We start from the raw sequence: 12,470 nt of genomic DNA on the forward strand, positions 1-12,470 counted from the left end.
AAGGAGGCAGGAGCAATTTTGGGACAATGGCATACATTCTAATCATTGTGCTGCCAAAAATCTACATTTGTGGCTCCTTGTTCAGATATAAAATGACTTAATATGCATGTTTTCTCTAATATACTGTATTTAATGTAGCAGATGAATGTGTTCCTGATTTAATCTCCATGGTGACTAGCTTCTGTGAACATTACAAAGGAAAAAAAACACAATTATGGATGTTAATAAGAATCAAGCTTTAAACCTGACTGTCTCTCTGAAAAGCTTGATTTTACTGAGGAGAATTTTCTCTGATGTTCACACAGATGACGTGGAAAAAAGAAATGGACGACCCTCTGAATCCTGAAGCCTGGGCTGCTGTGCAGAAACTCTCCAGTTCGGTAAGTTGGTACAAAAATGAGCAAAGCCAGGAGCTTCATATATAATTCATCCCCCATCCATTCAAACTGCAGCCAGTGGTGGAGAGAGCAACACATCCTCCACCTTCTTCACCTCACTCACCTCGGCTGCCTGTACACACTCCTGCCTGTGTACCTGTGTGAAAGGTGGTGTTTTTACCTGTTGTCTGCTCAGATTTAATGATAAATACAAAGTGACTCATCTGTCTGTCGTCGAACAGAAACATAAATTGTAAATTCCACTCGTGTTTTGTGATGTGAGGTTTGGAGAAAGGAGGTTATAGTTGACTGACAGCCAGCTTTTTCTGACTGACAAAAGAGAGAGGAGAGAGATGGCTGTTACCAGGGCAGCTGTTGCCACGGTTACTACATTTTTTTTTCAGAGCAGGACCAGTGCTGCCACCTGTTGTCTGCTCAAGTGTACTTCACACAAATAAAATCAGTGTTCTTTTCTCTCTGGTCTTGCCTCTGGAGGTGTTAATAATGGGTGAAAAAAATCAGAGTAAAAATCCACCTTTTTTATTCATTCCCTGAAATTAAAAACTAAAGAGACTTTGGGGTTTAATAAGTCAGCTTAATCAATATGTCCTTTTTAAAGGTGCAAAGAAAAATAATAAAGCTATAATTAGTTTTGTCTTAATTGATTTGCATGTCTTTGGCATCTATATTTTGTGGGTTACGTGTTGAGAAGTTTGGGACCCCTGATCTAAATAATTAGTGATTAATCATCTTCAGATTTTTTGTCATTGCAGTTCAGTGATTAGTTTCTCCTCTCTTCCAGGCTGATGATAAATCTTTCGACTTTAAACCCGGTTTCATGGCATCTTTCCTGGACTTCCTGAAAACTGGAAAGAAAACGTCTGGTCTCGACCTGGGACCTGACGATGGTCCTGTGGAGGACCCCCTGAACCCTTGCTCCTCTTTGAAGAGCTCCTCTCTCAGACCCTTATCCCCGCCTCCTCCTCCCCTCTCAACCTCTCCTCCTCAGCAGCCCTCATCCTTCAGGGAACGGGCACAGGGTGACGGGGACCTGAACCTCAGTGGCTGCTCCAGCCCCTGCAAGCCTCTGGACGAGGAGCTCAAGAGGAACCTGGAGACGCTACCGTCCTTCTCCTCTGATGAAGAGGATTCAGTCAGTAAGAACCAGGACCTTCAGAAGAGCATCTCCTCCGCTATCTCCGCCCTCTATGACACTCCTCACTCACTAGCTGCAGCCATGGCATCTGCCATGGCCAAAGCTTCGCCAACTCCATCCCCACCTTCCCCTCAGGAGCCGCCCCTCAGCCCTCCCCTCCCTGCCCTGCCCCCTCTCATCCCCAGCATAGAGGTTGACGATGAGGAGAAAGGGGAGGCGCTCACATACACTCAACAGCACTCCCAGGACAAGGAGGAGCTGAAAGAAGTGTCCCTACAGCTGGAGAGAGAAGTGGAGGAGGCGAGAGAGATGGTGCAGGGAGGAGAGGGGGAGGAGGAAGAGGTGGAGCAAGCAATGAAGATAGCTGTTGATGATGATCTAATTGGGGCTCAACAAAATCTGCAGCAGGGATCCCTGGAGGAGGAGCAGGAGGCGGAGAGGTCCTCTGAACTCCAGTTCCTGGAGGTTTCTAAGGTTCAAGGTAACACATATCTGTCACTAGAGTAAATGCACATTAACATGGCACAATACAAGCTTCTGATACATCTGTGTATGTTAAAGATATGAACACTACAGGCAAGTTTATAGACATGATCTTTGAGGATTTATATCTGAAATGAGGTAGGATTCTGAAAATTCTTGAAAAAGAGGAAGATCCAAGAGAAAGGAGGGAGGGCTGAAGAAGGTCGGCCCAGGTATCCCCTGAAAAAAAGAAAGGGACCTGGTGGCCAGTAGGGTTGCTGCATCACTGGTTGCAGAAACAGACACTGCTCTGAGGGGCTCTGCAGAAGGTGTAAGGTGACTCAGAAAGAGAAAACCTGGCATGGCTCAGGCTCTCGTGTTGCTAAGTGGCATACAGAACGCTTTTGAGGATCTTCTAATCCAAACTTAAATTAATTATCCTCTGATGAGGAAACAGGATTTGAAGATCCAGGGAAAGAGTTGTTAATCCTTGGCAGAGGTTGCTGAGATACAAGAAGCTCTACAGATGCAGGGCAGCAGCTGAAGATGAGACGCCTACTATGATGCTGAAGACAAGCTGTCTCTACTGACACACATCTTAATTGTTGCATGTAGGTACAGTGGAAGGGCTTTGATTAATGAGGTAATGTCAATTCTGTTTGTCATTTGCACAGTCAGGAGTTTACGAGTGACTGGTGGTTTGGTGGCTTTTTGCAAATGATGTGGTTCTGCTGGCCTCATTAGGTTTGGACACATGGAGGGTTTACTGCTTAGTGTGAGGGTCAGCACCTCCGAGTCTGAGGTCACAGTTCTCTCCGCTGCAAAACAGTGGATCGCTTTCTCCATGAGAGCTCTTGAGGAAGAAACTCCTTCACAGTGAGGGTAAAGGGGATAGTGAGATTGACTAGAGCTCAAGGCCAACAGGTGGAAAGAGACAGCTGGAGGATATATTTTTCGTGATTTGTCTTTGCAACTTCAGAAAAAAGGGTTAAAATAATCATGTTTCCTATGTATCGGACATATTTTTTGGGTGTAGCATCTTGTCTGACCCAGATTCATCAGATTGGGGAATGAAAATATGATCTCAGTTGTTGCATTCATCCATCTAATCCCTGCCTCACCTTATTTTTCAGATTCTCCGTTACAACCTGTGCAAGCTCCTGCACCTCCATCCCCATCACCTTCCATTTCCCCCTCACCTCCCACCTACTCCTCCCCCTCCCCCCTTCCTCCCATGTGTCACTCTGTCCCCTCCCCTCTGCCGATCCAGCAGGAGGAGGAAGAGGTGACTCAAACACATCCACCGTCTGAGCAGCAGAAGCTGCAGCTGACCTCTTACCAACCAGCTCCAACTGCAGGCACCTCTCCTCCCCCCTCCACCTCCCCACCAGCCATCCTGTCTTCACCCCTCTCCAACCTCCCCTTGGCCCAGTCTGTCCCCCCTCCGTCTACCACACCTCCCCCTTCGTCCTCTGATCAGGACCAGGAGCCTGAAGCCGGACAGCTCTCCCCCTCCTCACCGTCTTCATCCTCACCCTCTTCATCATCCTCACCGCCACCTTCACCTCCAACTCCGGAGGAGGCCCCGGCATCCCAGCGCCTCACCTCCCTCCACTTGGCAAAGAAGCAGGCTGATGCTGCTATCGCTGGGGAGAGCGAGGAGGAGGACAGCGAGAGCGGAGGCGAAGGGATCTTCCGTGAACGTGACGAGTTCGTGGTTCGGACTGAAGACATTGGGACTCTGAAGGTGAGTAAATGGAAGCAGGTATGTGAGGTGAATAAAAGTATTTCCCTTCATAACTTACACTGTTGTTTTTTGTGCTAACAGATGGCCTTGCAGACGGGCCGGGAGCCCCCGCCCATCTGGAGGGTGCAGAAGGCTTTACTCCAGAAGTTCAGCCCAGAGATCAAAGATGGTCAGAGGCAGTTCTGTGCAACCAGTAATGTGAGTTTAACAGCAGACACATGTTCAAGTGAGGAATCCCACAAGTTCACTCAATACCGAACCCTAATCCTAGCCCCAAAATTACACGGGGCAGTGAGCTGTAAAGCTGTTATCACATGCATAAAACTCCTAAAATATCAGAGTGGCTGCATCTGTGAGCCAGGACAGATTAAATCGTCAGCCAACGTTACCCAGAGTTTTTCTTACAGAAAGTTGAGCAGAGCCGATGTGCAAACACAGCAGGAAATATGGAGAAAACTCAATGCAAGAGAGTGGATGGTCGTATATTTTATGTGATCATTACAAACCTAAAAGACCTTTGCAGCATTAATAAACATGTTTACAGCCTGGTACAAAAAACGGCTTGGCTCTACGTAGCTAATTTCTCTATTGGGACACACTGTACGGGAGGGGTGAATTTTTTTCTAACGAGACAGTTCAGAAGATGTTAAGATTAAGAGTTTTTGCCCAAATAAGGACATGACTGACTTGACTCCCGGACGGGAACACATAGCTGTTGGCTAGGAGGCTCAAACCCCGCCTCTTTATGTCACACTCTGCCTGGTTGAGTATTACCTTTCCAATATGGCTGCCTCGGACAATTTGCTTCAAAACAGCGCTCAGTAACAGATGGGTGACGTCACGGATACTACGTCCATATTTTATACAGTCTATGGATTGTACCAAATAATTTTGAAAATGTTACACCTTACCTTTCCTTCCCTTAAGATATAACATGCCTCCCTTGATGAAAATCACAGCCGGGGTTTTTTGGGTCAAGGGTCAAGTCTCTAGTATCGATTCCTAGAATCCACGAACATTCTATCTCAAGCTAAAAACAAATCAGTTATATCAGACCTTAGGCAGCATGAGCAGGGTCTCAGTCGTAAAAGATTGATGGAAAACAAAATAATTCATCTTGTTGGAGCCATGAAGGATTCAAGTGTTTATTGTATCTTAATTTTGAGGTTTAGGGTAGTTTATTGTTTGTATATTTTTTGTGGTGTTATTTTTGTTGTTTGTAACGTCAGCCTCTCAGCGGCTTTTGGCTCTTGGTAGTCGCTACACATCTTATAAAGCTTTTTATGCTTACACAAGGTCCCCCTCTGATTGAAAAGCTCTGGACTTTCTGCTCAGACAAACTTGGTTGTCTGTATGTGAACTAAATTGATCTGATCTTATGTCACACATATATCAATAATGAGGTCAGTACAGGGTATATTTTGTCGAACATGAATTTGCTGTGAAGCAGGCTGATTGGCTGTGAAAGCATCACTGGTTAGTGTTTAAGTTATGTGAGTACAGAGATTGATTGATCCTCACAGAGCAGATGTTTTTCTCCTTAGAAGAGAAACTCTTTTTATGACTTAAGTTTTTTTTAAGACATTTTGGGCGTGTTAACAAGATGTCCATTGTACCACTGTCAGATTCCCTCTACCCATACTTCACATAAAGATATTTAATCAATGTCCATCGAACAGTATCCACACTGCTTCCTTTCCCTGCGCCATCGCCACACCTCCTGCATTCAGTTCAGAGTCCCAACAACCACACCGCAAAGAAAATGTCTCTATATGTTTACAAATACAAACCACTTGTTGTACAATGTATACATTATATATTCTGGCATTCAACAAAAACAGTCAGCTAGTGCCCAGAAGGTTCCCTTGTGCTGAGTGAAACTGCAGAAACTTTCCCAATTTATCATTATATTTTCCTACCTCATTTATAAGGCTGTAGGATATTCTCTCAAAAGCTGCCACCTTGCCCAGTTCTGAGATCCATTCCTGAAATGATGGACCTTCTACCGCTTTCCATTTTCTCATTATCATCTGTTTACCAATCATGATACTCATTTTAATCCAGCTTGCTAGTGGTTTAACAACATGGACAGTATGCTGAGGGTTTCCGAGTATGTAAACACCAGGACAGAAGAGAAACCCTTGACTTTATTTTCATTCTCCATGTCTCTTTTCAGTACCTGGGTTACTTTGGTGACGCAAAGATGCGTTACCAGCGGCTGTACGTGAAGTTCTTGGAGAACGTCAACAAGAAGGATTATGTGAGGGTGTGTTCTCGAAAGCCCTGGCACAGAGCCGGTCTCACCCTGAGGTAAGTTTGATCTGTTAGTGTTTTTCAGCCTCAGTTTAGAGCTGAAGATAAAACATATTCAGTGAAATCAAAAGTCAAGATTTCTTTATCTTTTATCTTCTTCACACATGAGTTTCATGCTCTCTTCTTCTTCCTGGTCGACAGGCGACAGTCTCTGCCCAAACAGCTCCCCAACATCCACAACCAGACTCCTCCTCGACTGGAGAGAGACGACAGAGACAAGGATAGGCAGAAAGAGAGGGAGCTGAAAGAGCAGAGAGACAGAGAGAAAGAACAGAGGGAGAGGGAGCACCGTGAGAAAGTGGAGAAAGACAACAAGGAGAGAGACCGGAGAGAGAAAGATGAGCGGGAGAGGAGAGAGATGGAGGAGAGGGAACAGAAAGAGAGGGAGAGGAGAGACAAAGAGGAGAAGGAGCAGAAAGAGTGGGAGAGGAGAGAGATGGAAGAGAGGGAAAGGAGAGAAAAAGAGGACAGGGAGCAGAAGGAGAGGGAGAGAGGAGAGAAAGAGGAGCGAGAGCAGAGGGAGAGGAGAGAGATGGAGGAGAGAGAGCAGAGAGAGATGGAGAGAAGAGTGATAGAGGAGCAAGAGCAGATGGACAGGAGAGACAAGGAGGAGAGGGAGAGGAGAGAGAAAGAGGAGCGAGAGCAAAGAGAAAGAGAGAGGAGAGAGAAAGAAAAGGCAGAGAGGGAGAAAGAGGACAGAGAGCAAAAGGAGAGGGAGTGTAGAGAAAAGGAGAAAGACCTCGAAAGAGAGAAAGAGAGGGATCGGAGAGAAAAGGAGCAGAAGGAAAGGGAGAAAAGAGAAAAAGAGCAGAAAGAGAGGGAGAGAAGGGAATTCAAGAGGGAACAAAGAGAGAGGGAGCAAAAAGAGAAGGATAGAAGGAACAGGGAGCAGAAAGAGAAACACGAGAGAGAACATAAAGAAAGGGAAAGACAGGAGAGTGAACAAAAACAGAGGGAGCAGAAACAGAGGGAGAAAGAGCGCAAAGAGAGGGAGCAAACTGAGAGGGAGAGGCAGGAGAGAGAGCAACGAGAGAGGGATAGACGAGAGAAGGACAGAGATAAGAGAGAACGGGGAGCGTAGAGAAAAGGAGAAACAGGAGAGGGAGTGGAGAGAAAAGGAGCGAGACCACAGAGACAGGGAACGAAAGGAGCGGGAAAGAGACAGGGAGAGGGAGAGGAGGGAGAGAGAGAGGAGAGACGGAACGGTGGAGCTTGCAAGGCTGAAGGAGGAGAAGAGAGGAGGAGAAGAGAAGAGGATTGAGCGTCAGCCTCGAGCTAAGACGTCAAAGGACAAGGCAGAGCCTCCTCCAAAGAAGAGGAAGAAGTGGCTGAAGGAGGTGCCCTCCTCCTCCTCAGAGTCTGACTCCTCCCCTCCAAGTGAGGACGAAGGTCAGCTCCTCTTCCTCTTCGTGTGTGTGTGATGATAACATGAATAAATATGTGTGTATCCAGGTGTTGAGTGCAGGTCCTCTGTGTGTTTCAGGTCCTGTGAGGGGTGGAATAAACAGCCGAGCCATGCGTGAGATGTTCAGGAGCTACGTGGAAATGTTGGTCAGCACAGCGCTTGACCCTGACATGATCCAAGCTCTGCAGGACACTGACGGTGAGCATGACTTCCTGTTGTTGCAAGATCACCACAATGGTTGGTTGAGCTCAGCATCACACATATGTTCTGACTAACAGGCAACCGGGGCATCCTCTGTATGTGGACAGGGACTCAAATGTAAGACGTAATTATAAATATATCTCTTTATGTGTACCTCCCCAGATGAGTTGTACCTCCCGCCCATGAGGAAGATTGACAGCTTGCTCAGCAACCAGAAGAAGAGGTTGCTGAGGAGAGTCAGCATGAACGCCCAGCACCAGGTAAACCTGTTCATCCTTCTACTTTCACCTCTCAATCTACTGTCACAACGCAGGTGATCATTTCCAATAGATTTAGATTAAAATAGAGCTTTCCCCTGCTTTTACTTCTCTCCTCTCTCTCTACAGGAGGCTCTTCATATCTTCCCCAAAATGACGGCCGACCAGCTGGAATCCGGCGGGGTCAAAGTTCACTTGGGTGGAGAGGGTTACAACCGAAAAACCCTCAACAGGGTCAAGAAGAGCATTCCTAAACAACAGGTCAGAAACAGCATGGATCTAACATCACACTCTCTGCTGACAGGGTTTACTGATCAGGACTCTAGACCAACAATATGTCTTTCATGCATAGACACACAGTTTTTTTTGTCTCGATTTTATTATTTTCCGTGTGTAAAAACTGTTTCTGACAAAGACAGAGCAATAAAAGCAAAGACACCATCATCAGCCCTTGCATCGTACAAACTGATCATAAAAATGATGATCAAAACTCTTGTTTTAATTTATTACACTGATGAAAGAGAATGAATGAATGAATTAGCTCCTTAATATCAATTTGTACTCAGTATATACTCTCAAATATATTTTTGCTGTCACTGTACAATAAGAAGTCTCATCACTAAGTGTACTTATCTTTGAATTTAGGTCAACCTGTACCCGACCAAGTGTTTTCTTTAATGCTGTAAGGGAATGTCTAAAGAGGAGAGAAACTTCTGCCATTAAATGTTAGAAAATAATCCAGGATCTAAAGTCTCTCACTGATGTTTTCAGGATCTGAAGCTGTCCATAGAAACATGCCGGATCTACAGTCTGTACCACTCCCTCCATCACTACAAGTACCACACCTTCCTGCACTGCAAGAAGGAGGTAAGTTATTGGTCATATTTCACTGCATTTTACCATCTGTGTGGTTAGTTATTACATTATGACTTTCAATAGATGTTAAAGATGGGATTATTTGAGATGAGATGAGATAACAAGAGAAGACATGAGATGAGATGACGTGAGACGGCATGAGATGACATGAGATGACAGGAGATGGCATGAGATGAGATGACATGAGATGACAGGAGATGGCATGAGATGAGATGACATGAAATGAGATGACATGAAATGGCACAAGATGACACGAGATGCATGAGATGACATGAGATGAGATGACAGGAGATGGCATGAGATGAGACGACAGGAGATGGCATGAGATGAGAAGTCATGACATGAGGTAAGGTGAGATGAGATAACATGAGATGGCATGAGATGAGATGACGTGAGATGGCATGAGATGACATCACATGAGATGACATCACATGAGGTGGCATGAGATGAGATGAGATCACATGAGATGGCATGAGATGAGATCCCATCAGATGACATGAAATGGGATTACAGGAGATGACATGAGATGACATGAGAAGTTATGACATGAGGTAAGGTGAGATGAGATGACATGAGTTGACATGAGGTAAGGTGAGATGAGATAACATGAGATGAGATGACATGAGATAACGTGAAATGAGTTCATATGAGATGAGATGACATGAGATGAGATGACAGGAGATAACGTGAGATGACATGAGATAACATGAGATGAGATGAGACAACATGAGATGCTATGACATAAGATAAGGTTAGGTGAGATGACATGATATGATATGACATGAGATTGAACTTTTGACTGATGGAAATTCTAGAAAAATCTGGACCTGGTCACAAGATCATGTGCCTCTGTGTGCCTCCGACTTTCTTAAATCAAGTCATGAGGTTTGGTGTTGATTTTAAACTGGACATTCAGAGAACTTCCAACTTTAAAACCAGCTTTTAGTCAGCACCAAGTCATCCGAAATGCATGTTAAAAACATCAAAGTTCCCACATATGTGTCCAAAAATACTTTGTACTGGCAGGGATGACAGTTTAAACAAATCCACATACGATATTTGATATCTTTCATTCAAACATATGACTAGATTGTGAGCAAAATGCTTTGTCATACATGAATGGAGTAACACCTGCGAGCCAGCTTAGGCAGGCAACTCAAGCTGCACTGATTTCAGACTTTTCATGCGTCATTCCCACAATCACATGACAAACATATCCTCCCTATTGGCAGTCTATTTAAGCTGCAAGATCATTGGTATCTGCCTATGCTTTACTATTGCCAGCACTGACATGCATAAGTGCTGCACTTAAATTTTCAGCCAAACCACCACCCTAGAATCCACCTGCAGGCTCTGACTAGTGTAAGATATTGTCTCATGACTGCTCAGTTTCTTCACGTAAGAGTAAAAATGCAAGGCATGATGAGGTCAGAGCCTAAAAGCCAAACATAGATGATGTTCTTCTTCTGCTGCAAACAGTTCAAAGCATTAAAACATGAGTTGTCTGACTGAAATATGTTTGTATCCAGGGGTTTAATGAAGCTGAGAATGATAAACCTGTATGAACATGCACGTAACAGCCGTGTTGTCTCATGCAGACGGACAGCATCGAGCAGGCGGCGGAGGACCCGGGTCAGGAGGAGGTGGTGCAGCAGTGCATGGCCAACCAGAGCTGGCTGGAGAGTCTGTTTAACTCCTTCATGGAGCTGCTGAGCCTCAGTACAAAGGCCTGAAGACTGAGCCAGGATACACACCCAGCCGCAGGGGTGACGGGGACCTTCCGAGGCCTCAGAGACAAATATGCTGCTGGTTCCTTTCCTGGACATTTAACGTTTAAAGTATTTGTTTTATTACTGAGTCCATTTTAAAGACGCTGTTGATTTGAACAAACTGAGGGGCAGGGCGTAGTGAAACTATGTGAATGTGATAGAGACAAAGAAAGGGACCACAAACACTGACAGACACACAGAGGCTGTCTAGTATGTAATAAACTCTGGTTTGTATAATTTATATACGAGGACCTTTCTAAAGAGGACCGTCCTCAGACCGATTCTTTGCTCCTATTTTATTTAAAGCAGTGTTCATTAAATGCCAACCTGCAGACTTTCTTCTATCAGACGAAGGTCAGAGTGAGACAGACTATGTGATAGTTTGCGTTCTGCCTCAGTCTGCAGCAGGTAAGAGGAGCTGAAATGTATTTAAACTAAACTGTGTTCTTTCTGTTTGTTCTTCTGAAGACGATGAGAGACAGAGAGAGCGTTTAAAGAAAAAAATAAAGCTCCACTTCCTTAAAAGGAAGTGTGAGGAATGACGATCTGAAAGCATCCATGTCAGTGTTAATGTCATTTTTATCTGTTAGCTGTTGATGATATTTGCGATTATTCGACCTCTCAGAGGAGATTTCTTTGACGTGTAAATACTGTACAGTTATTTCATTCTCTAGTCCCCCGTTGCTCTTCTGTACATGAAATTCCTGTATTTGACATAATGAAATAAAACTGTTCAAAGGACAAATGTGATAATAAAAATTAACCGACTCTGATGAAGTTATTTCTCTCACATTTGATTGATATAGGAGCAGAGGAGATCTGCTAGTTCAGCTTTACCGTCATCAGACAAAACAAGTCTGTACTTTGAAATTCTACACGCTTATCGGGTTGAATTTCAATTTCTTTTGTGCAAACATGCTTGAATCTTCCTGAAAAGACAAAAAAATGTTGTACTCTTACATACATTAAGATCTTAGTGTGGAAACGCTGGGCTAAAAAGAAAAGGGTAAATGGGATTATTGAAATTTTGCATCCAATAATTTGACATCTCACACAATTTCTGGAATTCAAATACTAAAAAGCTTAAAGTCCAACAAAATGATCAACTTTTGTATCTCTAATGTTTGCATCAGTCAAAGACATGTAAAGGAAAACAAGATGCTTAAAAGTCAAAGTCTACTTCTCTGTTGTCCTAAAATTGAAGTCTGCAAAATTTAGGAGGATCGGTTTGCAGATAGAATTTGTTTCTTAAATTATTTTGAAAATTAGAAGGTCCAAAAAATTAGAAGTTCCTTTCAAGATAAGATAAGAGATATCTTTATTGTCATTGTTACGGTGTAACAGTGAAATTTGTAAGGAGCAGTCCTCCATAATAAACTGTATAAAATGTACAATAGAATAAATTATAAAGTTATATAAGAATAGAAAAAAATTATATACATAACAGTTTAAACAGTATAAACATCGACATTAGACTATGTACAGTGTGCAGGTATGTCCACAAAGTTAGCAGGTGATACAATGTCTTCTTCTGTTCACATTTCCTGAAGCCCTCTCATCCCCAGCTTCGCAGCTCAGTCTCTTCCCCCTCCTCTAATCTCCCAGCTCATACTCAGACTGCTCTTCTCCTCCTCTCCACCAGATGTCCTCACACTTTCCCTCCTTTTCCCACACTTATCCCCGTTTGTAGTCAGCCCGCCAATTACCTAACCTCCCCAGCAACCTGCTTACTCATCTACTTAGGCTTTCTTCAAACCACTCCCCTCCTCCTGTCCCTACACACTTCCACCCTGTGATGCAACCTACAGAGGGGTCCTTAAACCAGTCTTATTTTTATGTCTTTGTAAAAACTGAGTTTGAATGTGAACCTGATGACTGCTTCATTCCACCTCCTCATGTCTCTCTTT

The 12,470-nt window shown here is 44.1% G+C and overlaps 1 protein-coding gene across 1 annotated transcript in view; it reads left to right on the plus strand.

Annotated features, from left to right (window-relative positions):
• Positions 1–11,322, plus strand: part of prr12b (proline rich 12b) — a 29,239-nt gene extending 17,917 nt beyond the window's left edge. The window contains exons 6-18 of the mRNA XM_034710557.1: positions 306–380; positions 1,180–2,014; positions 3,129–3,742; positions 3,824–3,940; positions 5,919–6,052; positions 6,197–6,280; positions 6,677–6,927; positions 7,307–7,444; positions 7,539–7,658; positions 7,824–7,921; positions 8,048–8,179; positions 8,690–8,785; positions 10,393–11,322. Coding sequence (XP_034566448.1) covers positions 306–380; positions 1,180–2,014; positions 3,129–3,742; positions 3,824–3,940; positions 5,919–6,052; positions 6,197–6,280; positions 6,677–6,927; positions 7,307–7,444; positions 7,539–7,658; positions 7,824–7,921; positions 8,048–8,179; positions 8,690–8,785; positions 10,393–10,527 — 2,829 coding nt within the window. The 3' untranslated portion in view covers positions 10,528–11,322. The remainder of the gene's footprint in view (positions 1–305; positions 381–1,179; positions 2,015–3,128; positions 3,743–3,823; positions 3,941–5,918; positions 6,053–6,196; positions 6,281–6,676; positions 6,928–7,306; positions 7,445–7,538; positions 7,659–7,823; positions 7,922–8,047; positions 8,180–8,689; positions 8,786–10,392) is intronic.
• Positions 11,323–12,470: the final 1,148 nt, after the last annotated feature.

This window comes from Notolabrus celidotus, chromosome 20 (genome assembly GCF_009762535.1).
Source record: "Notolabrus celidotus isolate fNotCel1 chromosome 20, fNotCel1.pri, whole genome shotgun sequence".
Classification (NCBI taxonomy): domain Eukaryota; kingdom Metazoa; phylum Chordata; class Actinopteri; order Labriformes; family Labridae; genus Notolabrus; species Notolabrus celidotus.